Source organism: Falco biarmicus, chromosome 1 (genome assembly GCF_023638135.1).
Source record: "Falco biarmicus isolate bFalBia1 chromosome 1, bFalBia1.pri, whole genome shotgun sequence".
Classification (NCBI taxonomy): domain Eukaryota; kingdom Metazoa; phylum Chordata; class Aves; order Falconiformes; family Falconidae; genus Falco; species Falco biarmicus.
In genome coordinates this window covers 40303331-40322320 of record NC_079288.1, presented here as the reverse complement: position 1 = coordinate 40322320, position 18990 = coordinate 40303331, and the positions used below count along the sequence as shown (strand labels likewise).

Sequence of the window (18990 nt, the reverse complement as noted above, 5' to 3'; positions counted from 1 at the left end):
AGGTTAGTGCTGGTGTCTGAAACTTCAGGCTTTGTAAAGGCTTGCATGACTTTGATTTGAGCAGTTCTGGAAGGTTTTGCTTAGTAGTTAAATCCTAACAAGCAGGTCCTTTCCAAATCCTGCATACCTGCTCGCTGAAAGCAACGCTGAGGTTAAATCCATCGAAGCGAAACTGCACTGGCAGTTTTCTGTTTGGCTGGATCTCATCTTCACTCTAACACTTAAAATTTGGTGCCACTCCTCTGGCTGCAGTCTGGAGGCCTATTGCTAGATCCAGCAAAGGACTCAGACGGCCCATGAGAAGCCATCAGGGCATTCGTAACACTGCCTTGCATATGTGAGTGATTAGAAATGGGTGTAGGTTGTAACATGATGGAAATACTGATACTCTTGAGGAAGTATCTCACCTTGTTTTCACTTATGCTGACCTTTTCAGAGTTTTCTATAGGCATGAAAAACCTCCACAGTAAATGTCAGCTTCTGCTTAGAATCTTTTACATGGGCAGTTTTAAGTTCAATTTTTAATTGCATAATATTACCATAAGAAAGCTGCATTGAAATTTAAAACTGTCCTAAACAAAGCGGCTGTTGGGTTAGGGATCTTTTCACTGTTTGAACAGCAATGAGGTGGTTTCAAAGAAGCTGTCAGAGTTGCTTTGAGGTAGTATCTGCTGTGGCTGTGTTGTAAAATTTCTCCTATGGCTTTCTGGTGGTTTGTGAATGGGGGCCGTTCCTGTAGGGTGGTAAAGATGGGACCAGGCTGTAGTTGGATGCTGCGTAATGTTCCCCAGTTGCCTCTTGAAAAATGTCTCTTGTGTTTCCTCTATTAGTTTTAGCTGTCTCATTCCTTGCTACCTGCTGAGGTCCTGATCTTTCTTCTTTTTCTTTATTTTTTTTTAAACTTGGAAATAGATTTATTTATGGTTGTAGAATGTGTGTGTGTTTTGTCAGCTAAGGCTTCAGAAAGCTACTTCTGTCCAGATGATGTCATATTTCACATTTTGGTCCACATTTAAGTTTAATAGCAAGATTTGTATTTCCAGGAAACCTGTAATTCTATGAGCAGAGCTGCTTTTGTTTCTATTCTGCCTGTGGTTATCAGATACTCAGTCAGTGCATCAAACAGCAGACATGTTTACATTTAATACAAACTTTCCTGTTGTTCTAAAAAGCTGCAGAGAATGGTTGGCAGACAGGAGGAGAGTACCCCTTCACTCCATGCCTTCAATATGGTACATCCCAGTGTACCATTCAAACAAGGGAGGAGCAGCAGCAGCATCTTGTCTTGCTTCTCACCATCTGTAGTCCCTGCCTGGTTATGGTGCTTTGAGGATGGGTGGAAAATCTCTGTTCTTGAAGGCATTAAGGTTTCTAGCTTATGTTGAAATCCCCGAGAAATAAGTACCCAAATATTGTACCTTGGAAACCTGGGCTGCAAGGTCCATTTTTGTTAGAGAATTTGAAGAAAAACTTATGTTCATGCTGCTTCCACTCTGGCCTGACATTTATTTGACATTGAAAACATCACATTCTTTTTCCTGGATGCTTGGGAGATACTTAAGTTGTCTGACAGCAGCATGGTGACTGTAATTGAGACAGATTAGAGGCACTGGGCTGCCTTTGGGTGCGTGTGGCAGCTTTCATGAAATGGAGAGAGGAATTGAAATGCACTTTTGACTTTGGAAACTGTAGCAAGAACTAATTAGCAATTTCAGGACACAAACAGGATTAGAGGAAGTGTTTGGGTTGGGTATAATAATAAATTATATTTGATATATAATATGAGGGAGTCTTTCCATATGGCACTTGCTTATAAAATGCTTATAAAGGCAAGATTGCAGGAGTCTGCTTGTAATGGACCAAACAAGCTTCCAGTATCAGTCCTGGCAATTAGGAATCACTGACCTTCCATTTCTCTGTGCTAAGACTGGACCTGCTAGCTTATTCTCAGCTTTGATTCTGATAACCTTTCCCCCCAAAAGGTTAGTCGTTTATATCCAAATATTTCCTTCCTACTGGGAAGTATTTTGAAGTGTTTGACATTTCTATAAGGGTAGACTCCCTGGAGAATACAGATTTATTCTTCCTTCTTACTTGAGGAATTCGAGCTATGGAGTTCTGATGCCTTTCTCTGCCTTAAGCAGACGGGCCTCTAACAAGCAACTCAATTGATATGAATAATACCTGTGTAATGGCTTGTGACCATTTATGAGACTTTATATAAAAATCATCATGAGAAGTGGAAGTAGACTTGGTGAAGCATGTGTAACCGAGAAAGAGATTTTCAAATTGGGAAATGGGGTTCCAATTGTAGTTCAGTGTGTGTGAGCTCTGAAAGGTATTTTATTTTTTTTCTTGAAGTTGTTTTTCCCTTGGCACTGAAGATAAAACTCAGACAGGCTGCGAAGGGGAGAGCCTGACAGGTGCCAGCCCAAGTGGAAATATTGTCTGTCGTAGCTCTAAGCAGCACCCATTGCTGATACATCCAAAGGCTTGTCAGGAATGTGTGTGGGCTTTCAAACCAGAGCAGAAAGTCCCTCAGCAGCAGGACAGTGTTTTGATGTGCAGACAGTGGAAACCCCCATAGTCCCATAGCTGACAAAGCAATGCTGTTTCTGTAAATTCCTGAGTGACAGAGGGTTTGGTTTTGCCTTGCAAGTTAAGATTCAGTGCCAGCACCCCAGCACGCAAAGGCATAGAGGGGCTGATGACACAAGGTGCTGTGGTTGCCCCCCACACCCTGACTCACCACAAGCGTGGTGGAGAGAAATGGCATTGTTCTGGAGGAGCGTGACCACTGCATCCAGGCAAAGCACTGGCCGCTTGGTGCAGTCACCCCTGCTGGCACCAGCCAGGCTGCCGGACCCACTGGCTGCTGCCTTTGCTTAGCGCCAGCTCTCCAGTACCACCTCTGGGTGGGTGAGCGCAGAGCTCTCCAGTCTGACAGCTGGTTCCCACCTGATGCTGGATCTTACAGCTTTGCACTGTATAGCCCTGGCCTCTCTTCCTCTCCACAGCCCCTTACGAGCTTGGATTTATTGGCCTACTATGTCCAATATAAGTCGTATAGTAGGGGAGGGCACTTAATGGGACCATACTCAGCCTCATCATCCAGTGGATTTGGTGCTGTTTCTTGGAGACAGGGAAGAAGATGTGTAGGAGGTCTGCAGAGGTAAGAAAGAGTTTTCTGTGCTTTTTCCACCTTTCTTGCATAACTTAGTACTTGATGCCTGAGGGTGTGGATATTTCAACTAAATAAGTACTACCATGTATGGGGTTTTTTTATTTTGCTGTGCCGCTGTCTTCTGTAGTGTTTCTTTGCCTTTTCTGTGCTTCCCTGCTTGCTGGGGTTTTCTGACAGTAAGTTTATAAAGCTGTTCAACATCTAAACAGTTCTGAATAATGGCAGAATCTTTCTAATAAAATAAATTTACTTAGGTGGCATCTGGAGCCAAGGACTAATGCAGGATTCCTTTTGCAGTAAGCTTTTCTCTGCAGACAGGTTTCTGCTACTGAGCTGGGAGGAAGCTAAAAGCTCGTTAGCTTCCTGGAGTCAAAGATACTGATTGGCATCTGGAACTGCAAAGCTGAATTTTACAGGGGCTTGAGGCCAAAAAAGATCCATTTGGAACACATGATCCTTAGTTAAACACACACAAAAGACCAGAAGAAAGAAAATGGTAGGTCCAGGCAGCCATAAGTCAAAGGAAGGAGTTCTTTTAACAGTGCTGTTGATTTTCAGTGATGACTCCATTTCTGAGATATTTTTGTGTTATAAGGCTGTTGGACGTACCGTAGAATCACAGAACGGTTTGTGTTGGAAGGGAACATAAAGACCACCTAGTTCCACACCCCTGCCCTGGACAGGGACACCTTCCACCAGCCCAGGCTGCTCAGAGCCCCGTCCAGAACACTGCTAGGATTGGGGCACCCACGGCTGCTTTGGCCAGCCTGTACCAGTGCCTCACCGCCCTCACAGTGAAGAATTTTCTCCTAATATCTAATGTAAATCTACTCTCTTTCAGCTTAAAACCATTCCCTTTTTCCTTTCAGTACACATGGTTGTAAAGAGTCCTTCTGTAGCTTTCTTGTAGGCCCCTTTACATACTGGAAGATGCTACGAGGTCTCCCCAGAGCTTTCTCTTCTCCAGGCTGAACAGCCCCAGTACTCTCAACCAGTCTCCATAGGAGAGGTGCTCCAGCTCTCTGATTATCTTTGTGGCCCTCCTGTGGACTCACTCCAACAGGTCCATGTCCTTCTTACGCTGGGGGCCCCACAGCTGAACACAGTACTCCAGGTGGGGTCTCCTGAGAGATTATGGATATATCTTATTGGAAAGATAGTAACAGCAACACATTGTATTTTATTACTGGACATAACTGCGGTGTGATTTTTTTCTTTAATGGGCTTTACTTCAGGGAATCACTCAGTATCTCTCTAATAAACACATTTTATACAATAAGTTCAAACCTAACCATTAGGCAGCTGCACTAGTAATGGCAGTGAAAAGAGTCTGAGATCTCAGGTCTGTTCAGCTGCATTACATGGCAGCAATGATCAGAAAAGCGGTAGCATGCTTTACAGAGCTGTGTGTGGGTTTTATAAGGGAAATCTTTTTACCCAGATTTGGTTTCTCTTCAGTTTAAGGAAAAGTCCCTGAAAACACACATGTTCTGGCATGTGTGCATGAATTTACAGTTGTAAAAACACTTTTGTTTGTATAATGTGAAAAGTAGTAATTTTCCTCAAGTTCCCATTCCTCATTAGCTTTGCCAGCCGTGTCTCTATTTCTTTTGTTCCTTTGGGAAAGCTTAGCTAAATGGAAAAGGCTTGCAATATGCTCCAAAAAGCAGTGAATTCAAGCCCTACCAAGGCAGAGAGTAAGCAAATTCCAGCCTAGAGATTCCTCCATTTAAAAGCTTTCCCCATTTAAGAAGAGAGGTCCGTTTTCACACCTCTGTGTGTCAGGTGAGGCTTTCAGTAGTGTCACCTCATTACTGTGTCTTTCCAGAGTTGCAAACAGGGAATGATCTTTGGCTGGGCTGTGGCTTTGGGGATTATTGTGGCATCCCCATGTGTTCCTGGTTTGTGCTTGCAGCTCTGACTACAGTAAGTTGACACCTCCCTGAGCTTCCGCATTTTCTACTGGTGTAACTGGCCCAAACGCCAGAAGCCAGAAAAGCCAGGCAGGCTGGACAGTGTTCTTATTTCTAGCATGGATTCTGCAGCCCTTGCAATAGCTATCTGTGGCTGAAAAGGAGGGGTGACAATACAGAGCTGTTTGGTGCCACTCACAAGGAGACACCCCTCGGGGCATGCGAGCGGTCACCAAGCACTACCATCTGGGTCCTTTCAGAGAAGAGGAAGAAAACAAGTCAGTCGTGTAAATCTGGACTCTCACAGAGACAGGAACAGATGTGTCAGGAGTACCCATGGTCAATAGTAGCAGCAGCAGCACTGAGATCTGAAAGAATAAGCATGCACATTTAACCTTGTCCACTGTTGTTCTAATATTCCTGTTATGTAGCAGACAGCATCTGGAAATTCAGGTTTTCCATCCCAGGGAAACATAACATGATTGATTACATGCTTGGTATTGATCTTCTGTGCATGGGCCAAATTGCTGTCTGTTTAAGAAGTCCCCAGTGCAATGCACATCATCACTGTGTCCAGTGTCCTTTTAGTATCAGCTGTTGGAGGCATGAGTCCAACCTGAAAGCTTCAGGAGGAAGCTTCCCTGGCTTTGCCCCCATCTAGGAACGTTTGCATTGCTGCTCTCCTGACATATTGATCCACTGTCAGTGAGATCGCCAGCCTGATAAGCCTAATCTTTCTTTTGTCTTAAAATACTGTAGTGGTTGGGGCAAGAGTGAGGGACAACCCCTACGATTGCTGCAGACATAGAATTTCTTCAGACAAGTGAGTGTTCATCCCCAGCTTAGGTCTCAGGTGTGCCTGAGCTGCCAGGAGTACAGTACCCTTGCACAGCTAGCAATGTCGTGCTGTGAAACCCTGCAGAGCTGGCAGACCTTGGTTGTGAATTAGTTTCCTATTCACTTGCGTATGTGAGCCAGGATTTTGAACCAAGTCCTATTTTAAGATTTTGCAGTGCTGATGCAGGACCTGGAGTGCATTCTGGGAGCTTGCAAACACCGTGGTAAGCTGGTTAGGGGCAAAGGGGAACCTGTACTTCCAGACAGGTCCTGTTTGATACATAGCTTACAAAGCAGAGACTCCACGTGTGTTCTGTGTGTATGAGGGAGGGGGAGAAGGTTATGTAGTGTTTGATTTTTAGGTACAAATTGCATTTCAAAACAGACTTATTTGGGAATAATGTGATTGTCCTGTTCCCTTTAGAAGAAAATACCTTTGGTTATCACTGTGAAGTAAATGAAAATAACTCTGGATTAGAGAAGCTGGCAAGAGAGCAAGTGTTAACGTTTCACGTACTGAAAGTTACCAAGGTCAGATGCGGGTCTTCTGGGACTGGAGTTAAAGGAAGTGATTTACATGAACTGTCCGTTTTAATCATTCAGCTAAAGTGTTTAATGTTAACTTCAAGTCCAGTGCGCGTTGTTGTTTGTAACAGTGGTGTTTCACAAAAACAGACAAAAAACACTGGAAAAGGTGACCCACAAATGTTTAAATGTGCTGCAGTTCACATACAGGCTTCCTTTCCCTTTTTCAGGGGCAGGGTGGACACACGCCTTTTGGGGGAGCTTTAGTAACTCTCCCTTCTCTGCATCATCCTGGCAGCCTGGTATTTCTTGCCCATCAGTTACAGGCCCATGGGGACAGTACATTCCCCTTTTGAACTAGTAGCTTGGGTAGTGCTCTAGTTATCTGCAGCAACTCTCAGATCCTTATTAAGTATTGGTCCTCCAGAGCCTTCGCTACTGATTAGTGAACAGAGGAGAGAAGGCTGTTAATGGAGTATCTCCATTTGCCAAGAGACTTAGCTGCATATGCTTGAAAAAAGCCTTTGTTATTGGGCAGCGTGTCAAACACTGTTGGGAGAAACACTGCTTGCAGGCCCTTTGGAAAGGCAAGACCGTATTAGCTTTAAAACGTCTGCTCACAGGAAAACAGAAGTGCTGGAACTCACACAAGGTCAAAATGGGTTGTGTTTAATTGAGCCATCTCTTTGTTGAATTGCATATTCTGTCTTCAAGAGAAGTTACTTTGATGACAGCTTGTGGAGCTTGGGAAATGTAAAGAATAGAAAATGCAACAGACAGTTTGCTTTCCCAGGCATTCTTATTTCTCCTGCACTGCCTTGCCCTCCCATTTCCTTTCCTTGCTGACTTTCTGTCTTCCCTGCAGTCAGCGTAGCTCCTTGTGTTCTTTTTTTGCACACCTCCTGGCTTGGCAGTGCTGGTAACATTCCTGTTACATCCTTTGGGGTGGGGGATTGCTTGCTTCCCTTTTTAACTGGCATGCCAGTGCCATTGCTTCTTTCACTGCGGGAGTATGTGGTAAGCTGGGAAGTGTTTACATGATTTTAGAACTTGTGTGTGACTTAGTAGATTAGTTGGAAAGGTCACACACTTTGGTGTTCATTTTTTAAATAGAAAAACTTCTCTGAAACATTCCCTCAAGCCTGATTTGAGTCTCATGTGTCCCATATTATTCTGGTTGTTCTTTTCAATACTATTCAAAGGCCGTTCTGTCTTCAGAGCTCCTGCTCAGTGGTGGATGCTGCATTCATGATTGAATCTCTGCAGTAAGCGTAATACCTGTCCTGACTTGTACTGTACCTTGAAGTGAAAGCTATAGAGACTGTTCAGAACTTCCCACCTCTTTCTTCTTCATTCGTTGCAGAAATTTGCTATCCCTTTGTTGTATGACACTCAGTATTCTACGTGTATCTGCATCAAGCTGCATTCTCCATCGATTATTCCAAGCATTTGGCTCTGTTGGAGCTGGCTGCGTTTTCACTACTGCTAAGCCTTTCAATTAGAAGAATCTTGCAAGTTTATGTTGGCATTCAAGCTGCTTTGTGCACCGGGTGCTGAAGCACAGCATACAGATGGAATCAAGCTGATGGGTTGGTTTTTTTAAGGATCTGATTACTGTTTTTATAAAAGCTGCCTCCCCTCAACTTTCTATGGGGTTTTTCATGTAGCCTGCTATAATACCATACTGTGGGGTGAGCTGTTCCTGGAAAGGGAGGATTGAACTACTGGACTGATTTGCTGCTTATATGTTCTGAGAACATTTCTGTGCCAAATAACTGAACTCTGATTTACAACTGTTTGACTTGCAAACAATGAGCTACACAGGCTGTAATGAAGTTACCAGCTTATTGTCGGCAGAGGGCAGGAGTCCAAGATCTGTGGAGCTTTTCTTTATTCCAGAATTAAAATTGTTCACTTCTTTTACTGGCATGATTCTTTTCTTTTTTTCTTTTTTTTTCTTCATTTTTTTCTTCATTTTTTTCTTTTTGCTCATAGCTTCCTACATGCTTAGGGAGCTGCCTTTTGTTCTACAAAGTCAGTTAGTGTCTGACCTTGTGGAGAAGTTGCAGTTCGGGCTCCTCTCGCTCCACCTGCTGGTAGCTGTCACATCTTGTGCTCGGCCAGCACAGCGGATGTAGCTCAGGGCGAGCAGATCAGCCCTTCACCTTCCATCTCTGGTCAGTACTCCCTCGGTGTGGTCCTGGAGTGCATCTCTTGGTTTAGTGTCATCCCAAAAGGAGTCCAGGTGGTGCTGCACCTTCTCTTGTGTTGGGAATCAAAGTGCAGTAAGTGGGAAAATTGCTTCAAAAGCAGTCCAAATCAACACACTAATGGAAACATGTCTGTGGACACTGCAGGAATGAGTAGCTGTCAAGAATTAATTTTAGTGATCTTGTTTTTCCTTAGGGTTAGGTGTTTTTTCATTTTTCCTACAGCATTGCCAGCTAACTTCGTGTGAAATTCGCCTCTCTTTTTAAACAGCAACCCAGAGTTTCTGTGTAGATAGAAAATGAAGCAGCACATTTCTGCTGCAGCAGTAGGAGAACTCATCTGACCGGTATCCACGTGTGCACAATTTCCCATGCCTGTAGGGGGAGAATAAATCCTAAATGGACGGGTGGTGAAGGGGAATAGATTTGGCAGCCTTGCTCCAAAGAGAGTTGTCTGAATATGGGATTAAGCTGGTGTATCAGAGATAGGCACCCGGTGCAGTATTTTATGTTATTGCCAGAATGTAGCTAAGTATAGGCACGGGATCAGCATTGCCAAGATGAAAACAAATAGGTTTGTGGAGGAGATAATCCAGGAACGGCTGCATCACTCCCAGCACAGGGACTGAGGTTTGTATGGATTGAGATGACTAATCAGCCCCAGTTAATTCCTCAGGTGTTTCCCATTCAGGATGGAAATTGCTGTCTCTACTGTCACTGTTCTGTGGGCAAATAAGCGATAATCCACTTGGCACCTCCTGGTAGTGTGAACTTCACACAGAACTAATCCATTTGCCAATTTTGAGCAACTCTGCTGCAGAGAAGCTCATCTTCCTTTTTTTTTTTTTTTTTTTTTCCCCCAGAAAGGTAAGACTACAGCATGTTGGTGAAGATGAGTCTCATGTGGAAGATCTTTCTTTATATTCATGCCATTAGGTGGGGGAATGCTTAGGTGCTGTAAAATGTCTGGTGCTCACAATGACATCAGTGTTAGAGGCGTTTTCTGTTTCTCTAAAAGGCAAAAGCTAATATAGTGAACTTCTTTACTTTGCTTTCTGCATTGGAAGAAAGCAATAAGTGACTTATCCCCATGCTTTTCCAAGAGGAAATGGTGTAGAATGCAACTCAGTGCAAATCCATAACTAATGGAAAAGTCTCATTTATTATAGGAGAAATTATGTCTTTAAGGGCAGTGCTGAATCTGGGCTATAATTAAAATGGCTTTTTAAAGAAAAAGAAAAACAGTGGATGTCTTTCTTGTTTGATCTATTACCTATCGCTAATGACCCTCTTTTCTAATTTCCATCTAAAAATCGGATATAAGCAATTAGCCGTATATTGCACAAAAGTAGCATTACCTGAAAAAATAATTAAGATGATCTTGAAATTAAGGAAATCAGTTTTGAAGAGAAGCAGGTGCTTAATGGAGGTGAGACCAGCTGTGCTTCCCAGGAACGTGCTTGAAGCGCTTCATGGAAAAATGTGTGAGGCCTCCACGCAACACTGGAAGGAAATTTATAATAATTCAGACAAATTGCATCCTATAAATAGCAGATCTGGATTCATTAGGACAGGAGGCAGATGGAGAAAATATATAACTTGTTTGTTTCTTTTTAAGGGACTATAACGCTTATGAAAAGTGTCAGCTTGCTGTCAATGAGGGAAAAACCCTCCGGTGTAGCAGTAACTTTTTCGCTGTTAGGTTCTCATCTCTGCTAATGAGCAGCCATCCATGAGGGGCATTCATAATGCTTTGTTTTAGCAACTCCTGCCTCCCTTTCCCTGACGTAACCAGGCTGACACAGAAGTGCTGCAGTGCTAGAAGCATGCAGCAGTTGAGGTGAGCAGGCGAGACATGACAGAGGACCAAATTTCATGTACGGTGCGTAGTGCTTCTAACTGTCTAAAAGAGATGCTAATGAGCCAGAGGCATAAATGTAGTTGGAAAGTGGGAATGTGTGGAGTGATGTGGGACTCATCCACCGGACTGGGTAAGGAGTTACGTCCCAAAGCAGGAATCTAATGGTAATTGGAAGAGGAAATGCTGTGCACTATTGAAAAGAGAAGGTGAAGGCATTTTTGAGATGCTCTTACATTAGTAAGTAGGAAAAAGGAGAGGCTTTCATGCATGAAAAGAAGTAATGACAGAAAGCGGGTGGGAGGTACGGGACTGGAATGCAGCTCTGTCCGTGGGAGGTAAGCAGAGGTGAGAGGGTTGTTGCATCTTGGTATTCATTCCCAGTGAGGTGCTGCGGAGAAGGAGTAGCGTCCAGCCAAAAAGGAATGTTCAGGCTGACAGAAAGAGCACGTTGCAGACTGCACTTAAATAACAAGAGAGGGTGAACGTGTGGGGCTGTTTCCAAGTACGCTGAAATTATAACTAGGCACTTTAAAACAAAGCCAACAGAGAAGACTGGCTGAACAATTTTGTGCTATTCAACCACAGGCAGGTCTGAGCTCAAATACAGGAGCAGTAAATGTTCTGTATGAGTATTACCTGTTAATGAATCTGCCTTCATCTCTTTGCTGATCTGATTTACATTTCAGCAAAGCTTCCGTAAAAGATAACGTGGTGTCAAAATTCCAGTAATCTATCCTAAGAGATTTTTTAAGTATTAGTGTTCAGGAAAGGAACACTGCATGCCTATCAGGCAGCAGTACTTTTTCTTGAGGAGTTCTTAGATTGCCAATTCACCTTGTGAAGTGGCAGAGGAAAAAGGTGAAATGAAGGTCATATTGGAGTCAGAGAATCACAAACTTATTCAGGGAATGAAGAAAAGCTATACAACTGTGCATGCTTCATGTATTAAGTAACTACAGTCTTTCTCAGCATTCAATATAGAGGGCAATGATCCCAATGCAAGAAGAGGACACTGGAGAAGAGGAAAGCGGTATGGATTGGCAGAATGCCTTTGGGGATTGCCATCTGTTGCAGCTTGCACATATCTGTAGGGTGTCATGTAGCAAGCAAGTGGTAGCATTAAAACCAGTCGCAGACATGGAGCAGGGTAACTATCCAGTCATTTGAGAAGAATGCAAGCGTGCTGGGATGTGTGTGAGAAGCTGAGCAGGGAAAGTATGAGCCAGCACGTGGGAGCTCATGGATCCTCATGCATGGATCGGGTTTTTGGAGCAAAGAAACCCTTGGCTGATTAAGTGTTTTCTCTTCCAATGGGATAAGCTCTGTATATCCAGGGGATTGACAAGGCCTGTGTTTATGGGTAGCGTTATACAAGGTTTAAAGTGTTGAGTTTTGAGGTCTTGACTCAGCCCCACAGCAGTAACTAGTATGAAAAATATGGAGGAAAAGGTTCTAAACGTAAAGCTTTTTTTTCAGAAAGCCTTTAACAACAGAGAATTTTAAAAATAAAAACAGTTACAGGTTATCCACTGGATAGGATAGCATTTTTCAGTTTCCTTGCTTCTAGGTTTGATCCGAGATGTCTGAAATATGATAATCTGTGAGATGTGCTGAAAAATACGGGTATGAGAGATGGGTGATTTTGAAAAGAGGAAATTATTTGTGTTTGTGGTTTCCAGTCTTGCTAGTGGAAAACCTGCTTTGAATTATGCTGTGCTTCTGGGGCAGCATCTTATGTGAAAAACAGTCTTTTAACTTGTACGAATAATTTTTTAAAAAAGTTTTCCTGCTCAAATCAAGCTTCAGACTTCCTCTTTATTCAAGCTCATTCATATGCTACCCAAAAGCCACCAATCTTGAAATATCTTCTATCTGCAGTGACTGCAGATGAGTCTGTGTTGACCGTAGGTTGCTTGTGCCTTCCTGCACTCACCAAAAACACTGTTGGGGACTTAGGGGTTTTTGTTCACACAATCTGAACAGCACCATGATCTCTGAGATCCTGTTTGTTTGGCAAGTCCTTTAACTGGATGCTTACACACTCTTCCCTCGTTGATGCAGTGTGTCATGTCACACTTACTGAAGAAAGATAAAAAAAATTGCTTCAAAATACACAACAATTTGGAATGATGGAGTTCTTGCCTAAGACCCCCTTTCTGATGTGGGTAGATAGATAGACCCTAATCCTATGGATGTAGAAGTCAGGACATGGATATTACTGTCAGTTACTCAGCATCACAAAAGGAAATTCATGGCAGAGCTGGGAATAGTTCTCATTCCTGTCCTGCTTAAAGCTGTTACAGTGACTCAAAGGGATATTTAGTTAACATATGTGTCAGTTGCAGTCTCCCAGTGTAGTATGATGCTGGTGTATTTCTTTTCCTAATATTTAAACTGGAGACAGTGTTTCTCCCTGCCCCTACCAACTGCGGATTCTAGTCACTTAGACAACTTGCATCTTTTTTTTGTCACCTAGGTGTGAGAAGGGGGTGGCTGAACATGGTTGTGTCTTTGGTGTGCTCTCTTTGGCCCCGTTGTTTGTGTGTCTAAACGTATGGAGATAGACTCATATGAAAACAGGAGTGCAAGGTGAATTTGCAACCCAGTCTAGAGATGTAAAGTAAGAATCATTGCAGACAAAAATTGTCTCTTGTTACCTTGTTGTTTCATGCATATGCTCCGCCTGCTAGGCAGTATATAGCATAGCACAGATTTCAGAAAGAATTGTCAACCTGAAGACAAGCAAAGGGACCTTCAGCGCAGGTGAATGTCCTGTGCATGAGTTCCCATGTGCACCATTTTCAACAACTGTGGACAGAATGTCCTGGCAGAAGTCCTTCTTTCTGTGGTTTAGCATTCTCTTGTCTTCACTAAATCGCGTAAGAGAACAGCCATGTTATGTGTTTATTAATCCATTGCCTTCTCTGCCTCTCTCTGTTCTGTTCTCCTCTTCCCCCACCTGCAGGCTTCGAATTGCTGTACCAGCCAGATGTGGTCCGACTGTACCTCTCCATCCTCACTGAAAGTCAGAACTTCAACACTCTGGAAGCTGCAGCAGGGGCTTTGCAGAATCTCAGTGCTGGCAACTGGACGGTGAGTGCAATCTTCTCTTCAGTCTCATTTCCTTTGTGTAAGTAAAGAACCCAGCTATGTCCCATTGTAAGTGCGCTGTTACTTTGTGCATTTACATCTCCTTCAAGAAGAAAGGAGTTGGGAACTCTAAAAAAATTATTTCCATTTTATTTGCCCACTTAAGATCTTTTGCATCTTCTGGACTGATGTTTATGTAGTAGAAGTGTCACTGAGCTCATGACAATTTAACTATGAGCACGTTGTACTACTTAAACCACTTAACCATTGCTTGGCCCATTCAGAAAAGCCTGCTGTTAGATGATTAAGTGTCCTGAATACTTAATTCATTGGATTGTCAGATTGCTCAGGAAACCGCACTCCAAAGTGTCTGCTGATATCCTCTCTGAAGCATCCGCAGCACTAATCAGGCATTTCTCTCAAAGGTATGCCTGATCACTTCTAGAACCACGTGGCAAAGGGACTGATCAGCAGCCTGAGGGTCAGCAGGGTGGTGTTTCACAGCTGTCTTGAATACAGTTTATTTTAAAATCAATCATGAAACAGAGTAAAAGTATGAAATTGGAGGTGGGGAAAGATAACAGATGCTTTGGATGCTTTACTGTTCCCTCCAAATGACCTCTTTTTTCCTAATCCAGAGGGATGCATTTTCACACTGAGGTGTGTACAGAACAGATGCTGGCGGATGATGCTCCTTTCTTCTATTTCTGTCTTCTTTCCACAGCAGCTTGCTAAGCTGTAGGACGAACTTCTACATCCTTTCTTCCTTGGTGCTTGATGAACCTGAATGATGGGTTAAGTTATAGATGCATCAGCACACACAACCTAAGTAGTCTTTGCAGGGAAAAATAATGAATTACAGCACTGAAAGAAATGCCAGGGGCAAGGAAAGGGCAGGTATATGAACTCACAGTACTTTGTGGTGTTTCTTTTCCCTTGTGTGTTCTGATCAGTGGTCCACGTACATCCGTGCAACAGTGCGGAAGGAGAGAGGCTTACCAGTGCTTGTGGAGCTGCTCCAGTCCGACTCTGACAAGGTTGTGAGGGCTGTGTCAATTGCCCTGAGAAACCTCTCCATGGATCGTCGCAATAAAGATCTTATAGGTATCTTCTGAACTTTCCTAACCAGGCTGGGATCTTGGATACCCTTGAGAAACCTCACATGTTCTGTCACTTGTGCTGAGGATCCATTTTGTATGCAGTTTCCGACTGCGCTATGTAAGATGACTCTAGCCGCCAAGTGGAGGGCTATCTCAGAATGTATTTCCAGCCCGTTCAAACAAGCTGCTGTTTGAGGAAAATATCTAACTCGGGAGTAAAAACAGATGTAAATTTTTGCAGGAGAGGAGAGTGTATGTATGTGCACAGAGGACTGGGTGGGTTAAGAGATTTCTTGTCTGTCCCTTAGCTCTGGCTGACATGGCACTTGTGCTACTAGTTGCACATGGCGGTTACAGAGACGTTGCTCCTTAGGTGTGCTATTTAGATTAGGGTGGGAGTCTTGCCCTTGGCATGTGGAGCTAACCTGGGGAAGCGCAAAAACGCAGTGGGCTCTCAAATTGTCCCTTTTTTTTCACTCCCTCCTTCCCTTCTCATCCTTCTGTGTGGTAGGTACTTGTAGAAGCTGAACACCAAACAACTCTTTCTTCAGGTTAGTTCTTCAGCAGTCTTCAATAGCTTCCAAGCCAGGAGGTAAATAAGCATTCACCTGCCCATAAGCAGGAATCTTGAAAGATTCAGCTGAGTTGAGTTTTCCTCTGGATGCCTCTGTATTTAATGCTGTATTTTTTTAAACTATATAACCTTGTCAAGCCAGGAAATACTGGTCATGCGTTTAGGGCCATCATCAGCGTTGGTACTAACAAATAGCAAGGTGGGATTCTGCCTTAATACATCAGGTTCTTTTTAATATTTCAGAGGTGTAGCTAGGCAAATGGTACAGATGGGCACCTGGGAGTGATAAACTCTGGGCTCCTTGCTTTTTCTGCAGCACCATACTCTGAGAAAGCTAACTGCACCCAGGAGAAAATACTCTTACCTTTGCTGGGGGAAGGTTAATAAATGCATGGCTGCACACCTTGCCCCAGAAGGCCTATTACAAGGCTAGGTTGAGTAAGCCATGTGCGTGTATTAGCATGAATATGTGGTATTAGCAGCAGCTACTGGATGCTTTTTGCCTCAGGCATTGCAAAGGATGATAGATGCTGGCTGTAAAATTCTCAAAAAAGATTGCTTTTTTTTCCTCCCCCCTCAGTACCTTTAGCATTTATGATGAAGGACTTTGTCTTGGGTATCAGCTCTCCATCACTGTGAAATAAAGAATGATAAATAACTGTTAAGTTACAGTCTTGAGGTTCAAAACACGTGCATTATGAATTTTTTTGACATGGCAGACACCCTTGAGTCTTACCATTCAGGATGGGGATCTGAAATTATTATTAGGGCTGACTAATGGTGTATGTTCCCCTTATCTAGGTAGTTATGCCATGGGTGAGCTGGTAAGAAATTTGCCCAGCAGGCAGCAGAGATCTGCAAAGAACCTGGAAGAGGATACAGTGGTTGCAGTGTTGAACACCATCCATGAAATCATTACTGACAGCTCAGAAAATGCAAGGTCTCTGATCCAGACACAGGGCATTCAGAAGCTGGTAGCTATCAGCAAGTCAAGGTAAGTGACAGTTGAAAGCAAATGCATAAGAACTCACTGCAAACATGAAAATATCACTAGGAACAGCACCTTTTGCTTTGTGGAAGTATTCAAGCATCCTAACATTCCAGAACCCTTAATTTCAGAGCAATAAATATATATGTGCTAAAACCAGTCAGCACCTTTAATAGATTTATTGTTAATTGTAATTGTAGTGGCTTCAGTCATGTTAAGACATGCTCTCTGTCAGATACATCTTAGCACCATGTATGCATTTAGCAGACATTTGCAGTAAAACAGTGATCTTTACTTTTAGCGTGGGAGGCCTTCTTCCTGTGGCAGTGTTCTGTTCCTGGAATGCCATTGTTGAAATCTGTTTCTTTTAAGTAAAATGGTTAATGATGTGCAGTAATCGTTCTGGCCAAAGGACTGGTGGTGGTAATTTGAAGTGACAAATTTTCACTCTGCAGTTCCATTGAAAACTGTGCTTTGACCACTTTAGACAAAACTTTGGCTTGTATAGTTCAGCCAAAAAAAGTGTGCTTTCAGCAGACTTTTGGGAGAGCAACTGAAGGCTTTGTTGGGTTGCATTGTTACAAAATCTGAAAGTCAACTAAGAATCCAGCCCTGTATTCTTTTATAAAGGGTGCTTGTGTATTGACTTAGTAAGGAATGGATAAAATTTTATTTTCTGTTTAAAAGGAGCATATTTTTTGCTGACCCAAATTGCTTTGTAAGGTATTCTCAGGTATTTGTAAGCAGCTTCATTGAATTGTGAGGAACAGATTAAAATGGGTTGAAGGTTTGAAAAGTGGATTAGGACTTGGGTTTTTGTTGTTGTTTTTCTCTAAATAAATCCAGGCAGGATGGATTCTATCTGGTTTTTTGTTAGTGGCAGCTACAAGACAAAAGAGTCACCCTGGTCTCAGTGCTTGCCCAGTAATACATGTAAAAACCCAGAAGTCTGCACAGTTTACAACCTCTGGATTTACCTATAGGTATGAAGAGGTCACTGAATGATTTCACTTATATCCTGTAGCCTGCTTATAGGTTCAAAGAATAGCTGTATGGAATACTAGCTATCTCCTAGATATTGTTTGGTGTAAAGAGGTCAACGTATGAATAATCTTATGTTGCTTGATACTCAAGGTCTAATTTTATCTTGCAAATCAGCCAGTCTCCCAGAGAAACAAAAGCAGCATCTCACATTCTTCAGATGATCTGGAGCTATAAAGAGCTACGAAATGCCCTGCAGAAGGATGGGTGGAACAAAACACACTTCCAGGTAAAGATGCTGGGTCTTAGATTTAGTTGTGGAAATGCCTGAGTGGAAAGTGTCCTAACTTAGCCTGATATTACAGTGTGATCGATGGTGGGCTTTGGTTCTGTTCTTCTAGGTGATAGAACTATGTATTGCGTTCTATTCGGTCACAGCATCATGCATATATACTTGCTGGGTATGTCTCTCGGTGGTCTGTGAAATGTAGCTCTTTAGGCTTTGCAAGTATGCCACCGTGTATAAGCCAAATGCCCGTGCTTTACTGGAGGAAGGATTAGTATGTCTTTTCTTAGTTGTTTCTCATTTGAAACATTCCATCTAGCAGCGTAGGGCAGCCACCTGTTCTTGACATGCAGCCTTCTCATCTTTCCTTTTATAAAGGTTGTACTCCTTGTACAGACCAACAGTGCTGCCATTTAGATAACAGGAAAAAAATTCCACCAACAAATCCATATGAAACTAAAAAAAATACTCCAGTGTCATATTATCAACAGAACGGAGGCTTAGCAGCATTCCTTAATTGCTCTCTGTACTGTTGGTTTGTTTATTTTTCTTGTTCAGTTTCCCTGAGTAGAAATTTTGTGTTTGTGATTTTTGTCTCCTAGTCTGTTTCTGCAACTCCAAAGGGTTCCAAAGGTACTGCTGGCAGGTCTGGCTATGATGACAGTACTTTGCCTCTGGTGGATAAAAGTCAAGGTCAGTTCTGCTCTTTATCACTTTTTCTGTTGTGCTTTGCTTGCTTGTTTTCTGGATTTCACATATCTGTGTTATGGCATGAGGGGGTAAAAATATTTATTTGCGTGGTAATTTTCAACGCATAGTCCAAAAATGATCAGTTCTGTTAACTGGATACAGATAGTACACTTTCCCTGGTGAAAGGTACAGTACTGATGTTTTGTCAGCTTGCATGCAGCGTAATCATTTACATCTTCCTGGGAGAATCTGGGATAGAGGTGAGTTAGAATTTCAAAAGAGGGAGAACATCCTTGTTTGACAACATTATATATTAATAAATCTCACCTTTGGCCAGGCAGCGGGCCTAGCCTTACCCATATCCAGTGCTGGAGTCTTTTCCTTTCCAAATATACATGCCTGGTTTTGCCGTGCTTCTTCCTTTACTGTGCAGGGTTTTTTTTTCACTGGAGGTGGGTTTATCCAAACTTCAGCTAAACTGGTCTGTGCATTTTCATGAGGGACAGCCATACCAACCATGTGATGCAGCCATACCAACACTGGTGTAGCTCCAGCTTTAATTTCATTATGATTGCTTTGTCTCTGAATCTGGCTCTAATTTCCAACACTTAGATGTAGAAACTCCTTTTCAGAAATCTTTAGTCCCCTACAGCAGGGTTTGCCATGTTGCACTTCACCTGGTTTAACTGCAGATTTGTGCAAAAAATCACAGCCCCGCACTGCCCTGCTTGTTTCTGCCTTTGCTGTCTTT

General features: G+C 42.8%; 1 protein-coding gene across 15 annotated transcripts in view; it reads left to right on the top strand.

Annotated features, from left to right (window-relative positions):
• The window catches only part of ARVCF (ARVCF delta catenin family member), a 290550-nt gene that overhangs the window by 256797 nt on the left and 14763 nt on the right, over positions 1 to 18990 (top strand). For all 15 annotated transcript variants that reach the window (XM_056338360.1, XM_056338421.1, XM_056338418.1 and 12 more), the window contains 5 exons: positions 13496 to 13623; positions 14574 to 14724; positions 16096 to 16288; positions 17441 to 17552; positions 18152 to 18242. In XM_056338360.1, coding sequence (XP_056194335.1) covers positions 13496 to 13623; positions 14574 to 14724; positions 16096 to 16288; positions 17441 to 17552; positions 18152 to 18242 — 675 coding nt within the window. The remainder of the gene's footprint in view (positions 1 to 13495; positions 13624 to 14573; positions 14725 to 16095; positions 16289 to 17440; positions 17553 to 18151; positions 18243 to 18990) is intronic.